This window comes from Apostichopus japonicus, chromosome 19 (assembly GCF_037975245.1).
Source record: "Apostichopus japonicus isolate 1M-3 chromosome 19, ASM3797524v1, whole genome shotgun sequence".
Classification (NCBI taxonomy): Eukaryota; Metazoa; Echinodermata; class Holothuroidea; order Aspidochirotida; family Stichopodidae; genus Apostichopus; species Apostichopus japonicus.
This window is the reverse complement of record NC_092579.1, coordinates 20,830,505-20,857,486: the sequence shown is the minus strand read 5'-3', so window position 1 is coordinate 20,857,486 and position 26,982 is coordinate 20,830,505. Positions and strand designations below refer to the sequence as shown.

General features: G+C 35.8%; 2 protein-coding genes across 3 annotated transcripts in view; one reads left to right on the top strand and one right to left on the bottom strand.

The window, feature by feature from the left end:
• The window catches only part of LOC139960579 (DNA-dependent protein kinase catalytic subunit-like), a 96,231-nt gene that overhangs the window by 44,930 nt on the left and 24,319 nt on the right, over positions 1-26,982 (bottom strand). For both annotated transcript variants that reach the window (XM_071959033.1, XM_071959032.1), the window contains 12 exons: positions 26,789-26,891; positions 25,419-25,549; positions 24,812-24,881; positions 8,324-8,511; positions 6,724-6,941; positions 5,788-5,910; positions 4,576-4,670; positions 4,237-4,366; positions 3,071-3,220; positions 1,905-2,140; positions 1,199-1,322; positions 588-745 (listed from right to left, as the gene is read on the bottom strand). In XM_071959033.1, the coding sequence (XP_071815134.1) occupies positions 588-745; positions 1,199-1,322; positions 1,905-2,140; positions 3,071-3,220; positions 4,237-4,366; positions 4,576-4,670; positions 5,788-5,910; positions 6,724-6,941; positions 8,324-8,511; positions 24,812-24,881; positions 25,419-25,549; positions 26,789-26,891 (1,726 nt within the window). The remainder of the gene's footprint in view (positions 1-587; positions 746-1,198; positions 1,323-1,904; positions 2,141-3,070; positions 3,221-4,236; positions 4,367-4,575; positions 4,671-5,787; positions 5,911-6,723; positions 6,942-8,323; positions 8,512-24,811; positions 24,882-25,418; positions 25,550-26,788; positions 26,892-26,982) is intronic.
• On the top strand, positions 8,971-22,981 carry LOC139960581 (leucine-rich repeat transmembrane protein FLRT3-like). The gene is made up of 2 exons (XM_071959036.1): positions 8,971-9,316; positions 17,427-22,981. The coding sequence occupies exons 1-2, from the start codon at positions 9,311-9,313 to the stop codon at positions 18,840-18,842; spliced, it is 1,422 nt and encodes a 473-aa protein (XP_071815137.1). The 5' UTR covers positions 8,971-9,310; the 3' UTR covers positions 18,843-22,981.

Below are 26,982 nucleotides of genomic sequence, written 5' to 3'. Positions count from 1 at the left end.
TAATAAGTAAAATAAAGTAGGACAGTATTCCAGTGTGAGAATTCTATTACACTCATTGATTGAGATAACTTCTTTACTTTGAGAGTTCCAACATGCAGGTGCTGTTTACTACTTGAAACAATTGCATGATTGGTGTAGATATCGAACCATTAGTTAGGTACTTCACTTAAATGACTCTCAGGCAGAGGGGGAGTGGAAAAGACCTTGTGATGGGATGCTCAGAGTGATGTACCACATGAATATAGGCACTGGGGATGAGAGGTCAAAGGGGCAAATGCCCTCACTGAAAATGAAAATTACTTTCATGGGAAAGGGGGCAGCCCAAAACGAGAAAAACCCCAAACCAAAAAAAAACAGGCAACTGTGTCCAATTTGGGGAATGGTGAACTTGCTGAGATTTGCCTTTTGAAGTAAACTTTGTTCAGGCACAATCATCTTGCAGCCCTACCCCCACACCCATCCCCAAAATGAAGAAAAAATCCTATGAAAGATGATATCATGTTGACGATTAGAATGTGAGAGGATTGTTGAAACATGATAAGCAGGAGAATGTTCTATCATCTCTGACTGAATAAACTAGAACTCACCTGACTCTCTGAGACTCGCTATCGGGGACTTGAACGAAGAAGTAGAGAATCTCCAGAGCTTGGGTTTTGAATGTGAGGTTAGTAGATGGATCTGTTAACATGCTGAGATATGATGTAAATGTGCCTTGGAATGCAACATGGCTGACATCGGTAACAAACTAAAGGGGGGAAGACAAGAAGACAATGACAGAAATGATTGTAATCCTCTCTTTGTCCCTCCACTGTTTATCTCCTACCTCTCCTCTTCCCGTTGCTTTCTTCTCTCCATCCCTTGTCTACTAATCCCCTTACATCTATCTCTTTGTGTTCACCATGCTCATTAACCTGTCTGTAATATGTGCATGTATTTGTCCCTTCTGTTACTGTTACTTGTCATTCAGCCTCTGAAGAAGATCCTGCTAGGATCGAAATGTCAGGCCAACTTACTTTTACACAGAAATGATTGCAATCTACATCTTTCTCGTCATACTATGAAAATCAGCAAAATGCCAAATAAATCACACATACATCACTGCAATTTTTAACATAACGGAATACGAAAATTCAAAAGGAATGTTTTGCATCTGGTCTCAATATTACATTCGTACTAAACGATTATATTTTTGGATCACCTTTGAGTCAATCTGGAGGAGTTTCTTCAAGATCAAGAGAGCCGCACGTTGGGCATCGGGAGATTTGTCTCGGGCCAACGCACCCCAGTGGGTCAGTAGTGCACTATGAACCACCATACCGTATCTGGAGAGGGGTGAGAGGTCACAATTTAAATTAAAGGAGAATTCAATGACATCAGAGTACAACGATACTGTAGGTAACAGTCAAACAATCACGTTACCCATCTCCTCACAACCATCCCAAAAACACAATGGATCCCCCTTTGAAAGAGAATTTTGCTTAACTCCTACCTATATAATGTGCCTATAATTACACATCCGTACACCATAACATTTATCCTGCTATACAGCATTAGGGGAAAGTATGCAAAGATCTACCAATCGATGAGACTTTCAATGGGATTTATGCAATATAGAATCACCTTTAACCTTTGCTCTAAAATAAGCACAGACAAATTTTGCATTCCTTTTTAAATTCAAAATTAACCACCTTTGTTACAGGCTTAGTTATCAGAGAACACAAAAAAGGAGAGAGCGGAAGCAACACCAATTTGATTTCAACTAAGGTAAATATATCCCATGAATTCTGGTTCGGTTCACTGCAAATATAGCTTCCAAAAGTAACCTTTTGAAAAATGACAGAACTTTACTGGTAGATTCCAAATTTGGTGCCGTTTGAAAGGAACGTTGTGAAGACATCACAAACCTTTTTCTCTGATTTCTGTTAGACAAGATCTGGTCCAAGAGGCCATTGAGGATTCCCATTACGCGTGTGCCACCTTCTTTCAATAGCGCCCTCACAGAGTGCTGACTCTGACAGGCAAGTTCATCATTGAGGGCACTCTTGTATGCAGCATAAAACACTTCACAATGAGGTATCTCTGTTGTAGAGTTCCAAACCTTTCTGTCTTCTTTGGTGAGCAGATCTACTAAAATCGGAACCTGAGAAGTAAAAGAATATTAAGATCTTTTAGAACCCCCAAAAAATTTGGTGATTTAGGAACATCTGATTATGATTGCAATTTGAGTGAATATAGTACTTACTTTGATATACCTTCTCCCCTTCCCTCTAAATCTTAAAGAGAATAACTCATTATTTTTCTATTTGAACAATTTGAGTGAATATAGTACTTACTTTGATATACCTTCTCCCCTTCCCTCTAAATCTTAAAGAGAATAACTCATTATTTTTCTATTTGAACAATGCCCTGCTCATGAAGAAACATTCAAAACTTACGCAACTCATTTACATAAAAATCCCTTCACTATCTCACACTTGTTTCACTTTATTATATCACAGACCACATCTTCTAGAGTAATGAATTATAGGTTCATTTTTCAGACTTTGGTCAAGCTTTACAAATATCTCTCCCTAGTTACAAGAAAGACAATGAGCTTGGTATTCACATATCAGTATGGGGTCCATGTCCCTCTTATACTTACAAGCCATGTTATTCATATAAATTGGTCATTTCCTACGACTGATCATGAGGAAGATCTGACCCTGCATAACCTTGCCACCTACCTGCACCTTTTAACGTTACCAACGTGATAGGTCCAAGGAAAGTCAATCCAACATGACGAGAATTGACTCTGATTCTATGTTTATCCTGCAATATCTATTTTATAATCGATCAAAATTCCATGAGGTGTGAAGCAAAATGCACCACAAATATGGTAACAAGTTGAAAACAATTAAAAGACCTATTTCCCTTCTCTATACTTACAGAATGTTTTAAATTTTTACTTGTCATAAACTTACAAGTCCTACAAATTCACTTTAAGACCCTTTTGCATACAGTAATGACAAGAATCCTCCTATCACATAAGGTAAATAAGTCTTCTACAATTTTCTGCCATAGCGAGACTCACCTTAACCCCCATCTGGAAGGCTAACTCCAAGAGTTTTGTTCCCAATTCTATCTCCGCTGGTCGGAGGGATACAGCTACATCTCTACCATCTTCACTGGTTCGGAGAGCTTTGAAGACCGCTTCTACGATTTCAGAACCGTCTGCTGATCTCTGTGGTGTGACAAAATGGATACTGATAACAGCAATCAGAGCTAAGAAGAAAATACTAGTAAAGAAGGACTTTCGGAAGAATTATAGTCTTGATACTAATACCCAGTTCATCAATCGATCAGCCTCAGATTTCCAAAGGGTCTCTTCTCAAAAAAAAAAAAAAAAAAGCAGCAAAAAAAAAGACGTAGAAATACAAAAGTGGACCAATAGGAGTGAGTCTCAACGGACTCCAGCATATGAAAATTGTTCAATGTACAAATAGCAGATTACTATATAATTAATATATAATAAACACCTTCTATTCCTAAAAGCAGAATCGACTTCTTGAAACATCTCCAACAGTATCACTTTGAGTCCTTGACTGCTGTTCTCAGAACTACCAAGAAAACTAAATACCTTTGTTCTAATGGTAATATTTGTACATGATTTGTTCATTCTTAGAGAAAATTCTATTAAGCAGTTATCCAGTAGATCTTGTTAAACTGTCCAACAAACTAAACACTTAATATAATACTAGAATTCTGTCATATTTGGTATTTTCATGCACATTTAATAGTTCTACATTACCAAAATCCACGACAGATGGAATACTCTTACATGAATTATGGATGACCCACTCCAAATTAATCATTTCTTTCACAATTTTGAGTAATTTTCTTACATCAGGTAACAAAGTCCTATACTGTTCCAACTAAGAAGACCATTGATGGAGACCCTTTTCTTTTAACCATTTCTTTACTAAGGATGTCTGTGAGAAGCCATATTTCCATTAATTTATCTATCACCAGTACGACTATAACTTTTTTTTCTTATACACAGGATCAATGACTTGAGAAATATAAGATATATACAGATAAGAATTTAAAAGGATAATGTACCTTAATACCTTGCAAACCATGTAAACAGGGACTACACCGGTTCCATTCAATACAACCATATTCACTAAGATTTGAATAAGTGAGCTTGTTTATCGTATGCACGGAAGCTGTTAAATATGCAACAACAGATTTACTTACCAGTGGCCAGAACTTGGCCTTCTGTAATTGCTTGTATCCAGATATCAAATGTTCTAGGGAATTGGCGTGATACTGGCCTGATCGAACATTCTCAAAGACAGACGGTAACATGGCCAGCAGATCTTCATTTCTGTCGATAAAATAGGGATTGAAGAACCATGGTAACCAAACATATTAATGACTCATGTCATATCATGGTCCTTATAAAGGAGGTTACGGAATGCAAAATGGGACATTAATCTGGTTAACAAAATAATGTGATGATTTTAATGATACAGCAAAGGAATTCTGCAAATTTAAAACAAGAGAGAAGAATTTGACGAGAATACTTTATCTAACCTGTTAGAACTAATCCTCTTAGCTACACTGGTTTTGAATTCTTCGCAACATTTAGGTGGCAAGTTTGCAGCCATGAGCTCTAAAAGCTGACTAGTCTGAAAGTCAATAATATGGGGAAAAAATCGTAATTTTAACATTTTCATTCCTACCTCTTTCATGCAATGACATCTTATTACATTAACCAATTGTGTATTAATAAACTTTCAATTTCCACAATAAAAACAAACTTTTAGAAATTTTTAGTTGCTAAGAAATGAAATAGTTAATGGTATTGTAATACACACTGTCATTTCTGGACTGAAAAACCATCTTCAATATTGTCATGTCTTCCAACATTGCTAAACTTTGGAAAGCAAGAAAATATTCATGTTTCATGCTGTTAGCATTTATGAGTTTGCTTCTTTAGTGTGTATGAAGCCCAACCGTTAATTCCTGGTTAAAGCATTTCTCACTTCTGGGGACAAGGTTCAGTTGACGATACAGCAGCTACTATGGTTATCCCTGCAGCAATGTAACTTTGAAGCATCACATTTCTTGGCCCTTACCTACAATGTTCTTTATATTCTGTCCTTGTGTTTTGGTCATTCCCTATATCAAATTGATCTTTACGAGGCAGTTGTCTTCAACACTGCTGCATGATAAAGGCAACCGCTACTCGACCTACCGGGGATAGGACTGAGCCTTTATTTCTCTACAATCAAATCAACGACCAATTTGCATCACTTTCGATGACCCGGATCATTTGGAGAGGTCAACGATATCAGAACTGCACCTACACAATTTCAAGTTTATAGAGAGTTTTAGTTCCCAGTCTGTGTGATTGACAGGGTATTTCTTGCATAGATTCACCCACAGGCCTCGTAGAGTCATTCCAATTCACACATTTAATTTAGTTCCCTGTCTGTGTACTTAATAAAGCATGTCTTTAGTACCTTTACATAAGCCTCAAGATAGACATGCCAGTACTTTGCTTAATAACGTTTCAGGACAATGGTCACATTTCACAATCATTTCCACCATTCAATCTCTAGGCTAGTACCTCTCTCCATTCTCAGGGCGGCGGATCCATAATCTATAAACTCAGAGGAGTCACCTAAGTTTATATTAAATTGTTGATGTGACTGACACATCAAAAAGAGCCTCAAAACAAGCTTAAATACACTTTTCAGAAGATTTTTATGTGTGAAGAAATCAATGACAGACACAACTCACAGTTTTCGGCAGGTTGTTCATGACTTCCACGTCGGCCATATTGAAACCCACGGAAACGGGATTTAGAAAACAGGAACACAGGAGGTTGGAGAATGATCCTACCCAGAAACTAGAGGGCAAAACCTATCAAGGAATGAAATTTAGAAAGAAGCATAAAGCCTTATTTTACATATTATGGAGTCTAAAACTGTTTCTCTTCAAACAGCTCTAAAAGACTAAACACTGAGAGAAATATCATAACAAGAGCTTCTAAGTGGTATAAACTTAAAACTATAAATCCCTACAAAGTGTTTTATACATCTTATGATTACATAGCTTCATTTTTTGGAAGAGATAGACTTACTAGGAGACAGCAAACTGAGGTGCAAGTCAAGGTATGGTGAAGGAAGCATTTGAGGCGATCAGTCTTAAGTTCATTTCCATAAGCTGATCACTTTTACAACATTCTCTCTATATGGAAATCCCATTTCAATATAGGTGATGAGTTTGAATTATCAAGTTTTCAAATTTTGGGGAAATGTTTAAACTTCAGATCCATATGTAGTTCACACTTTTATGAAAAAAATATCCCAGTAAGAAATATGAAATATCAATGCACTTTAATTTTAAAAAAATCAAGGAGGGTATCACATTTCTTATCAATATCATTTCCTACATTTATTGGTTGTAATACCGTACTCTTGAGTAACACCTGGCAGGTTTGGAATTTAAAACGCTGACCCAAAGAAAGTCCAAGTTCTTGGAGGAAATTCTTTCTGTGCTACAGCTAGATACTAAATCTGGATTGCATATATGTACACATGAGACTGATCAGAAAGGGGTCAACTAAATTCCCTCTTAAAATCCCCTAAGAGGAAGATTGCTGTACATAAATATATAGTGCATTACACTTTTCTCTCCCAGTTTGCAAAAGAGTGGAAAAAGGTTGACTCATACCTTCATGGCCTCAGAGGGGAAATTCCCCAACAGGACAGTCAAGAAATCCATCACCCTGACAGCTACCGTGCACTTGCTCTGGTTATACCTCTCCTGTTCCCATGGAGTGAAGATCCCTCCATGCTGTGCCAAGGATAGAGCTACATGCTCCAAGTCATGCTGGGCAAAGTCATCCAAGAAATACTGCAGACTCTTGGTTAAGTTTGAAGAAGACGGTGCTGAAAGTAGAAGAATATTATATTATTCCGTCTGTTATATTCTGACATGATTCCAGTTTAACAATAACTACTAATTTCATTTATATTTCATTTTCCTGGGCTGGGTCTGGTATTTCTAGATTCAGAGTGACTATAGATAGACTAGATCCAGAATGATCAAATTCAATACTCCTGCTACGACTTCCCTCTGGAAAACCGAAACTGAGTTCCCATGGTTACCGCACAAGAAGAAAATTCAGGGTTACAGCCAGACAGCCAACAAGTTTAGTGATTCAGTGCCACTTTGTATTATATGAGAACATCTATGTTAATGTTGTACACATGATTTTCAGGTTAGCAGCATCACTGAAATCAAAGGGGCAGCAAGGTTCTTACACTATAACATGGCGGCCTGCATATCAAGTATGTAATTCAATGAAGCTCTAACTGTTGGAGTTATCATGTTTACAAGTTTTTTTTACAGTTTTGCTTCTGTTGTCTTCAAATGACCTTTGACCTTCTCAACAATGAACAAACAGGGTTCTTATACTCTCTGAAGTGTATCCACAAAACGCACATGTATGAAGTTCATCCAACCTTAGTTTACATTTGGTGTTATTGTACTCGCAAGATATTCAGAACCTGACTTCCGTTGACCTCAAGTGACCTACTTGAACCTCTACAAAACATGACTAAATACATGATTGTATCTGATATGCAAACCCATACTTAATACACTGACTGCAAAACAAACAAATTCCCTGGTTAATAGGTAGGAAATAAAAGTCAGTTTCATTAAACCTAAAAGAGTGGCATTATCAACAGATTTAATGCCATTGAAAAAACAAGCTTCATAAAGGAACATACCATTCATTAGAAGGCTTCAGTTCTCTGTACATTCATTTATACTATAACAGTACAATATCTGTACAATGCTTTGCAACAAACTTAAGAATCATTTTCAAATTTTCAATAAGTAAGACCATGGCCAATCATCATGTATATCAATGATTCCATTGAAAGAACATACAACAATAGTTTTATAGTTAGCTTAATAGCAATTCATTTATCCTACATATCAACAATGGATGGTGCAAGAAAACAACAAAAACAGGAAGTGTAAGTTACAGTAAAATTAAAATAGCAGCCATAAATAGACACAGATTCTATAGAGCAGGAATAAATACAAAATTATGACAAAAGCAACATTACCAAATTCTTACATGAATTGCATGTTTGTTTTCCCCTGAAATTACTAACTGTACCTATCTACCTGTTGACTAGATGGAAAGTGCACGTAAAACTTAAAACAAGGTAATTATTTCTGAAAGTTTGAAAACCTCCTTTAATACTGCAAACAACCTTGAATTAATTTAGCCGAATTCACAAATATGATAGCTGACCATGAAATAGTTCACTGGGTGTTAGCAATCGTTGGCCAAATATCCAAGTGTAACAGTCCAGTGCTCCCAACAGCAGGTCAAACCAATTGCAGATTGCACTCAGTGAAAACGGCTGGTCCTTCAAGTCTATGCGAGGAGATACCTGGATGCCGTTTTTAGTCCCGTCTCTCCCTCCTCCACCTTCAAATCTTTGAGGAAAAAAAATAGAAAATAAAACTGTTCATATCTAGAAAGTAAAGAGCATACCTTGCCCTAGTTTCCTGAATAATATATGCATAAATTAATAATATTAATGCATTATTTTTTTCATCCAAGCAAGGAGCTGCTACTCTAACGTTAGAGTAGCAGCTCCCTGATCCAAGTAAGAAACATGCAAACTTATCTGGGGCGTTATGAAAGTCACCCAGTAAAAAAAAACACATAATGCATTGATCAGATCTATGTAACAGCCTACAAGTACCTGTTATTCTTTGCCTTGTTTTGCTCCCCCTCCCCCCCCCCCCCTCCAAGAAAATATTGTTCTACAACATACCTCTTATTCTACTACAAAAACAAATCACCCAATCTTTCTTCTCCCTTCCCCAATCCTAGCATATAAAAACCTGTCTGTACCTTCACATTATCACCTTTAATGCAAGTAGACACAGGCCCTTCTCATTTCATACCACTCCTTTAAAGCAGCCAAGAAGTTGTTATTCATGAATATTCACGTCTGACAATGCCAGTGTCAATTTAAAAAACTGCTTCTTTTGAGGCACTGGATCAATAACTAGGGCTGTGAGATTGAGTAATCACAAGTTCCACAGCAGGCTACAGGAATACAAAAGCCACTTAGATACGGCATACCAGTGTACGTTACGAATGTCTGGGATTTTACATTTGGAACAAATTAACAGATCTACTTAACTGAGAACGGAACCCATGAATTTTTATTTTGAAAGTATTAAAAAACCTTGGGAGTGAAATCTGGTCTCTTAAGCATGTGACATGCAGGTAAGATTCAATTTGATTAATTTTTGTTGTTGTCTGCATATATTAATGAGAAAGTCTGTGACATGCTAATGTGTGTTATATGTATGTACTGCAAACGAGATGCTAGCAGTTAAGTGTGTCCATGCTCATTCTTTATGATGACAGTAACACCTATTTTCAGGCTGACAGTAACATGGTGGGTTCTTCTTACGTCTTTTTGATTCTGAAAACACCCAATTCAGGTGGGGTTTCAAACTCTCCAGTTAGTTACATATATAACTAATATTTACCAATTTTTTTGAGTTCGATGGATATCCTGATGAATTTGTCACTTTTGATATTTGTTCTGTTTTACACATGTTGTAAAGTAACAATTTTAATATTTTGTCGAAAAAAAAGAAGAAATAACAATAATAAATTGGATAATGCAATGGATTAGATCCATGTAAATTTGTGATTATTTTCACATTCTTCAAGAGAACTGCTAAATTTTGAGCTTTATGCATGAAATTAAGTCATTATCAGTTCAGTAAATGTTTGTTACAAATTTTATGGGAGGAAATTGGATAAATAATCTCTTGGTAATTTTTTCAGCTAATCACTCAAATTATTACTCCTCAGCTTTATTAAATATACATCAATTTGTGGCATATTATTAACATACCCATGCATCTTAAAATTCAATAGTTTGCTGTTAATTAATAGCCTACATATGGAAAGATATTACAAATGATTATGACAGCTTAATATTTCATACATTCTAAATATATAATTATTTTTCATACATCTGTACTGAAACTTAGGATTATGATAAACTAATCAAAATTAGTATTGAGGAAATATAAATAATACTGTAACCTCAATAACCTATAGTAACAGAAATCTAAGAGGGTGAGGCGAGGATGGATGAGGTGAAGATGGGTAAGGTGAGGGAGGATGAGGCAAGGGTGGGTGAGGCGAGGGTAGGCTAGGGGGTGGGTTGAAGGCACAGGATGCGGACTTGTCCAAAAGTATAATCTGCATACTGTCGTATATGTACATTTGAGTCTGTCTGAGAAGTCAGAATGAAACCAACATTTTGTCACCTTGAAACAAATTTCCGATTTAATATGTAACTGGATTGAGATACTTATTCAACAAAGTTTACTTGAAAGCAAACCCAATTGTTGTCTTAAAAAACAATAAAACAGCAAGTTGTTTCCACTTGAGTGGTGAGGTGGTTGAGAGGGGTATAGATTAGAGAAGGACTGGGGGAGAAGCTTGGTGGTGTATTGAGGAACGTAATGTATGAGATACATTTTCAGAAGAGGGTATTTGGATAAGACACATCTTTATCAACAAAAAGACACCTGAATAGAAATGGCAACTTAGATTGAGCCATAAAACAAATGAAAACTATATCATAATGACACAAAATTACAACCTAATGAACCCAAAGCATGTTTTTACGGTTTACTATGAAGCCTAAATCATTATAAGGACATAATGTTAGGCTACCTATCTTAGGACCTAACAATTGTTACCCTTGCAAATGCACATGATAACTCAAATCTTTCAAAAGCAAATTTAAGATAAAATTACAAATCAAATTTAATATTAAAACATTACAAATCAAAGGAGAGTATGTACCTGTACAGTACATTCAAACTTGGCTGTTTCGGACAAAAATGTTCATTTTACCGGCCCCCCCCCACCCCAAAAAAAAGTAGCCATAAAAATAAGAAGTGTTCAAAATACAAGGACTATCAAGATCCAGAAAAGAGATTTTTGCATTTTCCCTACTTTTTCCAGGTTTTCCCCATTTTCCAGAGAGTGTGGGAAGTTGGGAACCATTTCTTATATAGTCTTATGTATATATGCATCCCATTCTAAACAGGGCCAAACATGTATACCTATTTTAATGGCCTGTTTTTCCACTACTTTCTTGCCAAACTTTCACCCATGTAATAACATTGAGATAGAGAAAATTAAATATAAACATCACCTTTGTATTATACTAACATGACAGTTCTTGTTCAAAACATTAAATATCAAAATCGGATGGATGTGATTATTTATTAAACAATAGCACCAAAAAGTGATCTTTTAGACGGTAGTCAAAATTGATTAAATTGAGGAGGCTTTTAAGTTCCCTACAGATATCGATCTACAGAAAGACAAGCTGTACAAATTAGCTGGAACAGAATGTGGATGATTTCTATTTGCAACAACAAAAAATCTATCAAACCAATCAAAGTTTGACCCTACGACCACTTCATAGAATTAGCAACCCAAGCAGTCTGCAATTATCAGCATGTGGTTTATGCATAACAGCTGTTTCTTGGAATAAATCCCGAGTCCAAATTGGTGACATGTGTAAGGAACTTTTTCTTTTCTCTTTTACATAGGTAATTTCAGGTCCACGGTTGGGAACTATGAAAGTATTTTAATTTGTCTAACTTCGAAATATTAGACATATTTTTAAAGGGATACATTCATTTGAATTTGCAGAGAGACAAAAAAAAAAAATGAAGATTATAAGATTTCATGATGGTTGAAAATAACTTGGGATTTGAAGTAGAAAATATTTTAATACATGTCAGTTACCTAAAACTAGTCTTAGTTTGTTGTCTTGGTTTGAACCTACAGAAACCTCTGGTGAAGTATATCCAGAAATAGTGATCAAAGCACATTCAGAAATAAAGTATTTTCAGAAATAATATTTTTTAAAGTATGTTTACCTTTAAGGTATTATTTAGACCACCTTTTAACAATGAAAAGTGTCCATTTTTGAATGCTATTATGTAGTTCATTTTACGTGCTTCCAACCATTAAAAAAATTCCTCGACATTGATGAGAGGGACTCAAGAACCAAGCCAAATTGTAAGTCTTGGTGAAGGAAAAACATTTTGAGGTAAAAAGACAAGAAAAAGAAGTGTAAAAGACTAGCCCAAAAATAATCGTATTAATTTTGATGTTGTTATGGTTACTTTGTTGGACTAATATAGCAATATGTTTGTTTAAGGTATATCAGTCCCACTTAATTACATATCTCCATACTTTTCAACTTCAACTCTTATCCCACAATAAAATTCCTTCCCCACCCTGTCCCAATCCCCTCCACCGATTTAGCCATTATTACCTTATTCTATCTGGGTAGATAACACAGTTTGGTCCCAGTCTTTCTCAACTCCATAAAAACACTGTACCCCCCCTGTTAGCCTTAAATTTAACACATCCATTCTGTGCTGTTAAACTTATCCTAGTTTTGCATTATCATAAGTCATAACACATCCATATTCCAAAGTTCCCTATTTATCACCGCCAGTGGTACACTGTTTGCTCTAGTGCTCGCCTGAAATTAAACCCATCCATTCTCAGCTCAAAATTTTGCAGAACTTTCATTCATTCTCTGCTGCTAAACTTCTCCTAAAACATTCACTACCCATCGATATTTCCAACTCTAATGTAGTTCAACCTTAGTATTACACATTTTACCAAATACAACTGAAATATACTTAATTTACCAATTTCTAGGAGAACCTACAGTGTTTATACCTGCTAACATGCTTTGTACATATACTGTATATATATATGTAAATGCTCAATCATTCACACATCATCTTCAAGCAACCAAGAGAATTTGACCTCAGATATTTAATATATAACTATCAAGGTGATAATAACTGTTTAAAAAATACACCGAAGGATTTTAGAAGTGAAATATACGGATGAAATAAATCTGACAGAATGAAGTCAAGTATTCTTAACGGTACTTTTATTGATATCATGTTCGTGTGAAGCCATTTTCTCTCCTAGTCCTAGATTTATATCTCGGATAGAAGCAGATTGATGGCAGTGTAATAAAGATTCCATTTCAATGACCGGTATCTCTTATTAATACAGGTGCTGAAAAACAGCTCTACTTATTAAACAGCTATGTACTGTACAGTAGGACAAGCTGAAAGCAGTTTGTTGTGTGTCACAGAGTTGTCTGGTAGACACAACAGCATTATGTTAATAACAAGAGGATTGAACACGCTTTTCATGAATTACTTGCGTGTAGAACCCTCTAGGAAGTTACGTAGGTACGTGACGTAAAGAATAAATTAGAGCAAAGAGCTGAATAGTAAGAAATGTGTTTGCTTTCATCTATTTTTCGGTTAATACTTCTATTAAATATGGACATTTAAATAACAATGATCCAAAAGTACTTCAGGAATTCAGTGGTCAGTTGTTTTTATTACCGGTTCACATCACTTATTTTGTCCCATTTAAAAAAATATATATTGTTATCTCGTACTGTTTTTTAGTTGATATCTGATGATATTACCCAACAGAGCAAGCAGTAGATACACACACGCATGCAAACTTAATTGATGTAATTGTTTTTGTTTTAAGAATCTTGTGCAAAAGAATTCTCACTCTACTGTACATACAGTTCAATGATTCGCAATATAACTGTAATGCTATAGTGTGTTAGACACTTACACTTACATATATATATATATATATATATATATATATATATATATATATATATATATATATAATATATATATATATATATATATATATATATATGTAAGTGTATATATATATACATATATATATATATATATATATATATATATATATATATATTTATATATATATATATATATATATATATTTATATATATATATATATATATATACCTACCTCTTCTTGTTTGAGAGCAAAAAAACAGAGCTTTCCTTGAAATCTACGCAATGCGCCTAAACATACAGACAAAATAACCTTGAAACTGTGCATAGACAAAATTTCTGTACTAGCTCATGCAAACTGACAGTTTCCCAAACAATAGGTTGTCATATTACTGAATATTAATTGGCATTGTCACAATTTCTGATTTTTATGAGATCAAACATAAGCTGTGATTGAACAGTGTAACCAAGGCCCAGAGAAGCACGTTTTGGTGGTAATAAGTCTCTTCAACTAGAGATAAAACATATCCAGCTGATTTTATGGTATGGTGCACCAATCAATATCCGTTTCTACATCTTTCATGTTGCTTTTATGTGCAGGAGGTTATAAATGGGAACCCAGCAGGGTTATACAGTGGGTGGTGTAAATGTGACAAATATGGCATAGAATTTATGGTTATATTACAATGTTATTTGGAATAGTTTTGAACTATAAATCAAGACACATTTTCGGGAGTATTTTTAAAAACACTTTTCATTGCTCTTGGGTTGAAATTTCACTGATTTTTATTACGAGAAAAGGAAATCTAACAGCTGCAATCCCTATAAGAAAACCCTTTGTAAATATCCTAGGATTAATACCTCACAAGAGCACTCAAATCTGTTAGAACTTTTGATTAAAGGCCACTCATCTTGATACTTCAATATTTTAGTATTTAGTCATCCATGACATATTGTCTCTTTAATACTGAGACACATACGTTTCCTGTCTTTCAACTATTTTTGATGTTTGAGAATAATTTAAATGGTCAAAACATCAAGGAGAATACATTCAGTGGCATGCACAAGGGCAGAAGGGACCTGGGTTTGATGGCCCCACCTCCATCTGAGGGAAGATCCCCACACCCCAAGCCCCCTACGAGGGAACCACATCCAATGACCCCACAGCCACACGCCTCATGCGAGAAGTTTATGATAGGTTCATAAAGGTTCATGCCCTTACCAAAATTAGTCAGTTGATATTGTTTTGACATGTGAATGTCACTGAACAAAACTAGGTCATAAACTTTCTTATATAGTAACTTTATTAATGTCAAATATATAAATTGTATCAGCTCCTTTTATTTTTGTGTGTTCAATATAAAGAATAATCACTCGTTTATTCCTTTCTAAACTGTGTCCACAACTGTTCCATTTTATCACCATTGATGGTTATCAGAGAAATTGACCAGTGTTTCATCAAATTTTTCATCAAAATGTTGATAATCATATTGCAGACCTTCTATAATACTTTGGGGAATTTAATTTGTTCGAAGTCTCAAGTGCAACACAAATCACCTCAACAAGCATGATGGGGTTGGGGGGGGGCAAGGGGTCAAGAACAGGGCCCAAAGAAATATGGAATAAATCATGTATTCCAATTTTCCAAAATGAAAACTTCCTGAAATAGCACCTATAGCGGTATAAATTTCCCCAATAGGGCCAACCAAACTGCCTCTCAATGCCACCATGGTACAACATTCTCTGTCATTCATAACTATAGCAACATCAAATTTTGCACTGTCCTGGTTTTTCTTGGAGTTTTGCCCAGCTATCAATGAAATCCTGTTAGGATCAAACCATGTGTGTGTTTCAAGGTATTTAAAAGATCACAGCTTTTGAACATAATAAAAATCTGCTCTTCAAAGAGGGACATAATCTGGGCACGATACTACACTTCACTTGTAGCCCAAAACTTACATGCAAATGAGCAAGTGTGAGTGAGTGAGTGAGACTGATAGGAGGGGAGGACGATTAGGGAAAATGTAGAATAATCATCAACAATAGATAATTAATAAGTAAACAATCAATAAAATAACTAAATCAAATAAATGAATCATAAATTGTAAAATAATAAAAATATAGAGAAAGTTGAGTAGCCTTGAGATATTTTGTGTATCCTGGCAGTTACTGTAATGTTGAATTCGGTATATAGCTAACTAGAGGATACTACAGTATTTCTGACAAATATCACAAGCTTAACTAAGTTTAGAACCGACCAGACCAAAAACCTCTCGCTAATTTGCAATGTCTCTCTCTCCCTGTTACCTTCATATTTACTCCTACCTCTAAAAGACAGACTTCTAGTCCATGTCTATGACCTAGTAACCCCTGTAGACAAAACAATTTTTAACTGGAATTTTATAGCAACGCAACAATAATCCACAACGAATATTATCACACCCAAAAATATGATAAACATAATTTTCTCACACCATAAAAAAGACTCATAAAACCAGGGTTCAGTCGTGCTAAAAGTCAACTTTTCTTCATTAAATTGCTTTCATATGTTCCAATTCACATAAATAAATCTCAAATTTATTATTTAATATCAGAATCAATTGAATACCCACAAAATTCTGTTATTTAAAAAAAAACAGTATTTTTTTTTATCCTCCAAAATGATTTTTGTTTTGAGGCAGATCAGCAGTCTAGCTGTATGTTTTACTATACCAGTGCTACCAGTATTAAACCAAAGTAATAGTTAGGTTTGAAGCTGTATATGAGCTCTCCAAGTACTGCCACCAAGGGTCTACAGTTGGTGTGAAATAAATTTCAAAATAAATCAAGCAAAAGCACCAATACAGTTCAAATGTGTCTTAGTGTACACACAAAGTATGTACACTTGATGCTGAAAAACAATGTGGATGTGTGCTATTGTGGAAAATATTAAAGGTGTTTCCATGTGAACGAGGCATGTAATATTTGCACCTACTGTAACTGGACTCCTGAATGTAAACTATAAGAGGGATGTATGGTTACAACTGCTCAGATCACTTATCCAAGTTATATGTTACATATGTGTTATGTGTATAATCCAATACTCATAATTCTGTGTCCCACACATTAAATGTTATCCTATATTTCATTCCACTGATAATTACATACAGATTTTCGCTTAGTTTCATCACCCCTTGGCGTGATATAATTTGAGTATTTTCTGTATTCATTACAAACTTTTGCTTTGATAGCACAGTCCAGCATTTGCAACTGTTTTAACTATGATTTTAAGGATTAACCATTGCCTACTGTACCACTAGTGCGGGTTTCAAAATAATGACAATCTTGATCTCGCAAGGAAACTAGGAACAGAAACAGACCGAAATAACAGTGATAAGTACTATAATATTTCAACAGGTATTTGTCATTGGCATAGCACAAAATGGCAAATCCATGACCTAATTTTCATTTTTTAATATATTCCAAAAAGAAGTAAACTAACTGTAACTTTTTAGGTGAGGGAGAGGCGGGGGGGATAGGGAAAGGAGGGGAAGGTGAGATGATGGGGGTGGGGAACTGCTCATCATACAAATCTTTATGAATTAGATATGATGGCACCTACAACTAGGAAACATTTAATTCCCCCCCACTCCCCCAATAAAATTATTACTTTCAACAATTGTTTTGGTTACTTTCTTTCACCTAGATTTACAAGATGGACTGGTGGACATTCACATTTAATCAACATCTTGTCGTAGCGGTGATCGTCGTCGCAACCAGTCCGTTGTCGATGACCGAGACATGTCCCAGGAAATGCAGATGTGATGGACCCAAGGTGACGTGCACCGACACTCAGATGCAGTATGTCCCTCCTGGCATACCGATAAACACGACAAACCTTGAATTTAGGAATAACAGCCTCAGAGTCATCAAAAACCAAACTCAACTGCACAACTTACCGCGATTACGAAGGTTACTCTTGAACGAAAACAAGATCACCGCCATAGAGGCGGGCTCATTCTGGGGTCACGGCAATCTGGATTTCCTTGATCTATCTTTCAACGATTTACGGAATCTCGACAGAAGCACATTCCGGGGACTACGAGGGTTGACCGTCCTCCGTCTGAATAACAATCTGAAGCTCTGTCTCGATTTCGGAAGTCTAGGAGTTCTACCGGAGCTGCAAAAGTTAGTACTCGGAAAAACAGCCGTCAAGTTTATCCCCGGATTATTCGAAACCTCCCCGGGAAATCTGACGCCTCCGTTGGGCTTGTTGCATCTGGACCTTTGGAACGTGGGTTTAGAGGAAGTACCCTACGAAGCCATCAGAGAGCTGACGGGTCTTTCCATTTTAATCTTAAGTGAAAATAAAATCAAGTGCTTGTCTCATTTTGCATTCGCCAAGAATAAAAATCTCACCGAGTTGGACCTGTCCTTTAACCCAATCGTAGCTGTCCAGAGTGATGCCTTCACGGGGTTGGACAGACTTGTGACCCTTTTACTGGACAACACAAATACCTTGACTACGCTTCCCTCGGGGACTTTCAACCCCTTGCCTAACACTGTAAAGGTATGTTTGTACGGTAACCCGTGGAACTGCGATTGTCACTTAGAGTGGCTGAAGGTATGGATGGAAGACGAGGACAGGATTCACTGCGCCGAAAAGCCGAGCTGCCGTTCTCCATCGGACCTACGGAGTAACCCGTTCGTCAGCACCCCGCGGGAAGAGTTCCGATGCCAAAGCTCTATATCTAAAATGCCGACGATAGACTGTCGGAACAGAATACGCTATAAGGAAGGCTACTGTCTCGAATTATCGCCCTCGACTACAGAGAGAGTTCTCACAGAGTATGTTACAAGCGCAATCACCACCACGACAACGAAGAGGGATGATCCTCCAATGACCGATGGTACTAACAATTTAACAATTCTGGCCGTTGGTATCTGCATTATTCTGGTCCTCGTGACCTTGGTCGGTGGCTTCCTGGCACGGCAGATACGAATTCAGAAGAAGCTTCACGACCAGAACAAATACTTCAACATCAGCTACGAAAATGGTCAAGACCAACAACTTCAGATGGCCGAGAGTCCAACTCCAGAGAAGGAAAAGTCGTTTAATTAAGCAAGAATACGGAGAAAGTCTACAACCGATGCAAAAGGAAAAGTCTTAAAAATATTAAGAATTAAGCTATAACATAAAAATTTAAGTTGATAAACAGCAAGACAAGCTTAAAATGCAAGCACTTTTTGTCTGATAGAATATGTATGGAGTCAAAGATTGAAGAAGTAAATGGATGACATGAAAGTACAGTATGAACAAAAAACATTGTCCCAGCTGGGTGTTAAAGTGATATTTCGTTGGTAAACGTAAAGATGGGTAGAATATTCTACACTGTCAGTTGTGCACCCAATCCTAATACCATCCTTGTCCCTAACTCTAGATTTGCTGTTTGAATGTGAACCAATTTACCGGATAAAATGCTTCCTTAGTCCTGGAGGCTGGTTTCTGATGACATCATGGCAATTGCTTTATATCCTATTAATTTATAAATCGGATGCACTTGGAAACTTTATCCTTAGTTGTGAAGAATGTTTTCCTCATTTCAAATTAATTGTATCACTAGTTATTCAACATGATTTCCCACAGTGGATATTAAAATGACTTTGAATGCTATAAAGAGAAACCCAAGACGTTTGCAGATAAATTGCCCTGACAACATCGCAGACTATTGCCATGACGACATCGCATACTATTGCCAGATGCATTCATAAAATGTCAACAATGTTGGAAGGAAGAAGGAATGCTAAATGTGAATTTGATCTAAGTATGCATTCAATTTCAGCAATTTTGTTTACTGAAATTCAACCACAGCAATATCCCTTTAAAAAACAAATTATCATGTTCTGTTTTATAACAACTTTGGGTAGATAAGTTCTACATAGCATTTCCATGCAACACGAGATATGTGTTAAACAACGAGCTGTCCTTCAAGTACAAAGATTTTGACAGGTTTACTATTTCAAAGGGTGGTAAAAAGTGTGAAATTATATAAATAATTTGCTGATCATTGTCGATTTACAGTCTTTGTAGCCACGTTGCCTTTGCTGTGTCTGCTGAAGCAGAGGTATATGTATAGTGCTTAGAATGTATCTATAATTGATAAAGGCATAAAGGTGTTATTGAGTTTTACTCATCACTTAATTTTTTTTCTTACCAAATTCTTGACTATCTCTGAAATTTGTTGACAGTATTTGATACAATTACTTAACATACAACTATAGCATATAAAATATATATAGTGCTAATGCAATTTTATCTCAAACTTAAATAAAGAAAAAAATATTAAATAAATTTAATGTGATGTTGTTAAAGCTTTTCTATAAAATGTAACAAAATTAAAAAGGTTCATGTGAAAAACAAAATAGTACGAGGATCTATGCAGCATTAAAATTAAAAAAATTGCTTAAAATTCTAATTTCAATCAAAGGATAACCTAGGTTAAACTTTATTCTTGACTGATGAAAAGAGGCACATATCCTAAAGCATTCTGGAGATATTTTCATTTAATTCCTCCATATCGTTTTTTGTTTTTGAATTTGTCATGTATTGTACCGAAAGTGAACTTGAAGCAAACAGGTGTGATGTCATAGAAGCCCACTGACAAAAGTTGTGTTAATGTTTTATTAACCTCTGAAGAAGATCCTGCTAGGATCGAAATGTCAGGCCAACTTACTTTTACACATTCTCTTACACAGGCTCTTTAGTGGATAAGCAGTTTGCTAATAGTTTTATTTTATTTTAATTTTAATGTTTAATCGTTAAAATTTCCATCAAAAAACTTGAGATACATCTCTTCATGAATATGCATAGTCATTGATACATCAATTGCTAACTTCACCAAATAGGTAAAGTTGGAACCCAATTTTATCAAAGGTCAAAACAATAACGTGTTTGCTTCTAGTTATCTTGTGGCACAAATTGTGAGAATTTTTGTATTGAATATCTTGAGAATGCTGGGTAGGAATTGAATGCAAATTTCACAAGATGTTTTAGAATATCTTCTTTCATCAGACAAGTACAACATTTTATCGGAAAAATCCTTTCGATGAGTCTTATGGTACAAACAGAGTGCATTGTTTTTCATTGTTTTATATAGACTTAAGAGAGCTTATAAGCATTACTGCTGCACAAAAACCGACCAGGGTATAAAGTTCATTGTCATCCAACATTATTTGCATATTGAAAACTGTTTAATCTTCTTAAATGTTCCAATGCAGTCAAAGTAAAATTTAGTGTATCAATGGACAAAGAATGCAGTACATTCAAGAATCACACATTTAAATTCAGAGTAAACATTATAAGTTGGTGCTATATTGTGCTTAAAAAAAAGAGATTTCCTATGCAGTTTACTTATGTATCATGATAACTGCTGGAGATAAATCTGCATGTGTACTTCAGATTACCGAGTTAGTTATTCTGAGATAGCAATATGCTACAAATCTAATTACCTTGAAATTATTTTGCCATCGATCACTGTTCACAAGATATTAATAATAAATAAAGGCAAACGGAAAAATGTAAAAAAAACTCGCACGGAATTTTGTGTTCAGGTTAATTACCAGTTCCCAAGGGAAGGCGCAAAGAAAAACTAAAAACAATCAAAGTCCATTGATCACTGTTCAAAAGATATTAATAATAAATAAAGGCCAGAAAAAAATAATCTGTAACAAAATTTGCAAGGAACTTTGCATTCAGGTTAATTACCAGTTCCTAACAAAAGGCACAAAGATAAACTAACAACAGTCACAGGCCTCAAAATTCAGGCTTTTCCACTCGATACATGCCAGTGGATTTCACTGTTGCCGTGAGAGAGAAAAAAAGGGCATTCAAATTTTTCTTCCAGAAGTAGACATTAAGAACATATAAACACAGGGTATGTCGGTTAACAATCGTAAGTCAAAGAAATCAACATGATTTCTATTATATCTAGCATGAGCTTGTAATATTACTGATTAAGTCATTAAATATTATTGGTCTTCCCTCAAAAGCCTGACATACAGTGTTACACAATCACTTGTGTTGTAACTCAGGAAAATGCCAGTGAGAAGTTCATTTTAGCCAATAGATTTATCAAGCACTTCCATCTTTATAGCCTGTGGCTAAAATTGTGAAATTCTATACCTGAGCAAGGTGCCATATAATATTGCTTCTTTACTTCAATTATCTTCTCAATATTTTTAAAAAATACCCAATGACAATAATGCCTTAAAATAGAGCAGCAAAAATAACAATTTGCTTGATATTTCGAAATGGTTCTTGAGTACAGGAGGTCCGGAAACTGCCAAGTTGTTCATACACATTCAATGGTAGGTGTTAAACTAGGATGTCAACACTTTGTAAATTGGCAGTATCATGCTCATTCAAGTCGGTAAATGACCGACCATTATTTGACCTTCTAGCATATTATTCTGCCATACTGGAGGCCTTTAGAAGCTGAGAATCCATCTATTGATCGTAAACTCTGATCCATGTTATGAAGTAGTTTATTCAGGGTAACATTCAATGGCTATAATATAAAATGCTTGCATAAATTTTAAAATTTATCATACAAGCATTTTGCAGAAAATATTTGTTGTCATAATTGCACAAACATATAACTACAATCAATGCTTAATTACAACTTTTCCAGTAAAAACAATACATGATATGTCTTCTCTAATGGGATATATTTGGTCTGCATAGGGTAATTTTGACAGATAGAGCCTTTGTTCTATTCCAAGAAACAAAACACAGAGGGTTGTTTGAGATGTCGTCATGGGAGCAGTTACTTTGCAAAGGTCTCCAGACAACATAAACATATTATAGATAACAATATTTCTATCGTTGAGTTTTGCCTGAAATGTACAGTTTAAAGTTCCATGGTTGATGGGCTGTACCACAATCTCATCCCATGCTTTCTTCTGAAATATATGTCTGAAATCTGTTCACTTTTTAACACACTATTTGTCTTACTAGTGAAAGAAATTATCATTTGACAAACCAAAGATTGTCTTGTGAGTAAAATGAACCATCATTTGCTGTTTCAAGAAAAGAGATAAAATAAGCAATGGTAGTGTCTTACGAGTGAACGAACGATCGTTGGATGTTTTGAAAAAGACAAAAAAAGTTGTCTATTGAGTGAAATGAAACATTGATGGTTTTTTGTTGTTGTGTTTTTGAGATCAGGCTTTCAATGTTGTGTAATAAAATGAAAAAGAGAATCTTGTCACATTCTTTGGATTTTTTCTTCTGGGTTTGTCTCATTACATGTAAATAACACAGGATCAAAATAAATATGGCTTTTCATCGCCAGGTGCAAGTCAACATTTGCTTAATAGTCCTTCTAGATGTGTGATTGTAAGTTGCCAGTTAGGTCATGGTCAAAAATAGTTTCAAGCAATACACACTGTAGGGAGTGTTAGCTCAATGGTTAACGCCGGTGCCTTTCAATCATAAGGTCCCGAGTTCGAGTCACTCCAAGATTAATGTATGTTGTCCAGTTACAGAGTTGTTGACAATTGACAATTCATAATCAAGAGACTGACTTCGGTCAGCTTGCGGCTTTGATAAGCCAATGATGGCTTCTTTGCGAGTTCCTGCTAGCAGGAGGATCTAATATACATACAGTTACACACATTAGAACACTACTGGTCTGCAGAGAGAGTCTCTATTGTTCGTTATTCATTCAGCCTTGCTGTACAGATCTTTGCAGATGCTCCAGCTTGTCATTCTGATTAAGGTGCGCTAAATGAAGTTCACAAGAAAGAATTCTTCAGAAATGTTATCCTAACAGAAAGATGGACATGAAAGTCCTTACATCAAACCAACTCGTGAAAATTCCTAAAGAATGAGGGCAGATAAAGGATAAAGATTGGATACCTTTCGAAACAGGTTTTCAACTTTGAAGAGAACAAGGGTGATTTCAACATCAAGACCTGTTCTCTGTCAATAACTCTGGTACTAAGGTTAACAGAGGAAGGGTGGAGTTAGAGGGAGCAGACATAGAAAGGAGATCATAAATGCACACAAAATATAACACTTTGTAAAGTTAAACACCTGTTGAATCTTTTATAACATAACAGCAGTAAGGACAAGCTTAATTGACCAGGTACTGTGCACAATACTGAGACACAGAGATCATAATCACAAACATTTGGATAACCGTCAAAATACTCCGTTCACATTAGACCAGGGGTTCCCTAACTGGGGTGAATGAGTCCCCAGGGGGTGCGTGAGTCCATCCCACGGGTGCGTGAGTCCATCCCAGGGGGTGCGTGAGACGTTTCTGAAAGTCAAAACTAGAGTACTTTTTGATGAACTAAAATCTGATATATCATATAATTTAGTAATGTACAAAATCGGACCTATCGACAAACTCTTTTCGCGTTCCATACGCATGTTGCCATGGTAGTACCATACAGTGCATGTGATAAATAACTGAATTATGTAACAGACACAGGCTGTTATGCGTATTATAGTATAATATTGACTCAGATCGTGTCTCGAAAAGTTGGGGGTTCGTGGAAAACTCTGACATCCACCGGGGGTTCGTGGGGGGAGAAAGTTAGGGAAACCCTGCATTAGACCCTAAGCATGGTGTTGGACTCCGCGCTCAGGACCCAATTTGTGGTTTAAACGCAGATCAGACCTTGAGATTTGACCCCCCAATGGGATCGATAGGATCCGGGTAGGAATAAAACCAATCATGAGTTCAAATTATTGTGGTAGTAGACTTCGTAACATTCGTTAATGGATTTGTAAATGGTTGCCGTAGGTGCATAATTCAGTATGGTTTTTGTGGTTCAGAACAATTGTTTGTAAATGGTTTATAATGCCCTTATCTTGACTCTATAGAGATGGTTGTCTATTTTTGATCAACTTCAACGTAATATTTTGGCAGCATTGCAGAACAGAAGATCTATGTTTATAATGATGTTATTTTTAAATACATGAAAAAATGTAGAAAATTGCTAAACGAAGATTAATTTGGTTGAAAAGCCCCGAAACTGCTGCAATTTGCACTGAATGTGAGAAAGGTATTAATAACTTACCTGTTGATGAAATATGAGGCTCCTTTTTCTTTCAAAGTGTTCTTCATCCATACATTGGCAGAATTACTCCCTAAAAGGGAATAAAATTACAGTATGATTTACGAAAAAATAAGAAATCAATCAGAAAATAAATATAAAGGGTCTATGTAAACCCTATATGTACTTAAGTGACATTCAGGTTAGAAACATCCATCTCATGTTTGACCTGGTCAGCTTATAGGAAAAGCCTTCCACAAGAAAAGAAGGGGAGGGAGGGAGGTAAGGGAGAAAGAGGAGGGGCCACAAGTTGGGAGAGGATATAAGGATTCAATTCAATTCATTTATTTTTTATCAAATCAGTGATGTGCAGTTCATAGAACATGATGAGAAATGAATATACCAGATTTATACTATAACTATACCAAAACACAAAACAAATGGGAGGATTCAGAAGATATTTTCAAGCAGTATTTCATATCTTTCCAGAGAGTAAAGAAATCTTAGCAGAGTCAAAGTTTTTTGCAAAGACCAGATGTGTAACGCTTCTTCGTGTGATATGTTGCAGCTCAGTTCCCCAAATATTTGGAGACAGAGGGAGCTGTTGGCGGACATTTTATTACTGCCTCACCTGGCAGGACAGAAGAGAGGTTGAAGACCAACGCCATGCACTGGTGACGACATTCCGTCGCAGGAGATCCGCACTGGTTGATGAGCCAGACTAGAAGATGACTCAATGTCTTACAATTCCCTGGCAGGTTTCTGAAACAGACAGAAAAGACAAAAGCATAGAAACTGACATACTTTAAATTGCTCACAACGACAACCTAACTCCATTTTGGTCTAGAAATATTACACAGTTAAGTGAATACCTTTGAAGTTAAGTGAATACCTATGCAGTTAAGTGAACACCTATGCAGTTCAGTGAATACCTATGCAGTTAAGTGAATACCTTTGAAGTTAAGTGAATACCTATGCAGTTAAGTGAATACCTATGCAGTTAACTGAATACCTCTGAAGTTACTTGAATAACTATGCAGTTAAGTGAATATCTCATTGCCTGCAGCTACACTAACTTTCAATACCTACATGGCAGGTTTCTGAAGACAGAAAAGACAAAGCATAGAAACTGATACTTTACATTGCTCACAGCGACAATCAAATTCTATTTTGGTCTAGAAAATACACATATTCCTTTGTTATTGCAGTAAAGTGAATACCTATGTAGTTAAGTGAATACCTATGCAGTTAAGTGAATACCTATGCAGTTCAGAGAATACATTTTCAGTGAATACCAATGCAGTTCAGTGAATATGTAGATGTAGTTAAGTGAATACCTATGTTAATGTGGTTAAGTGTACACCTATGCAGTTCAGTGAATACCTATGCAGTTAAGTGAATACGTATGTAGTTCAGTGAATACCTATGCAGTTCAGTAACTATGTAGATGTAGTTAAGTGAATACCTATGCAGTTCAGTAACTATGTAGATGTAGTTAAGTGAATACCTATGCAGTTCAGTGAATACCTATGCAGTTAAGTGAATACCTATGTAGTTACATGAATACCTATGCAGTTAAGTGAATACTTCATTGCCTGCAGCTACACTAACTATCAATTACTACATGGCTAATATTTAGTCACCTTCCACCTACTTTGGGAGGGTTTTCTTCAATTAATTTTCCAACTATCAATGTTTAATATGTTTCCTCAACCTATTGTTTTAAGAGACAAAAGGGGGGCACTGACCAAGATCAATTATTCTCAAATTCTACATTTGTTGAATAATTGATACACCTAAATCGATGTGACTAGAAATGACAAACGACTTCCTAAACGTAACAACAAACTCCAATTCACAAACCCAAGACCATCATCAAGTTCATGTTCTTTAGTCTTTAGTCCACAGTTTCATAGATATCCCCCCTTCCCCCCCTTCCCCCTGACTTCAACAGGGACCATGTAGCAGTCAACAAATCGGATGAAATAATAAACTGCTTACGATGGAATTCTTCTGTGCTTGCTCTCCTTGTTCAATATATTGGCCTTGCTCTTCATTATCCTCTCAAGATGTTTGAGGACTTCTGAAGCTTGCTCCTGAGTACCTGCAAGTGGTAGGAAACAATTAAACTGGTACTGCAGTTAAGTGACAAATATTTATCACAGCTGTGGTCAGGTTGTTAATTTCCACAGCCA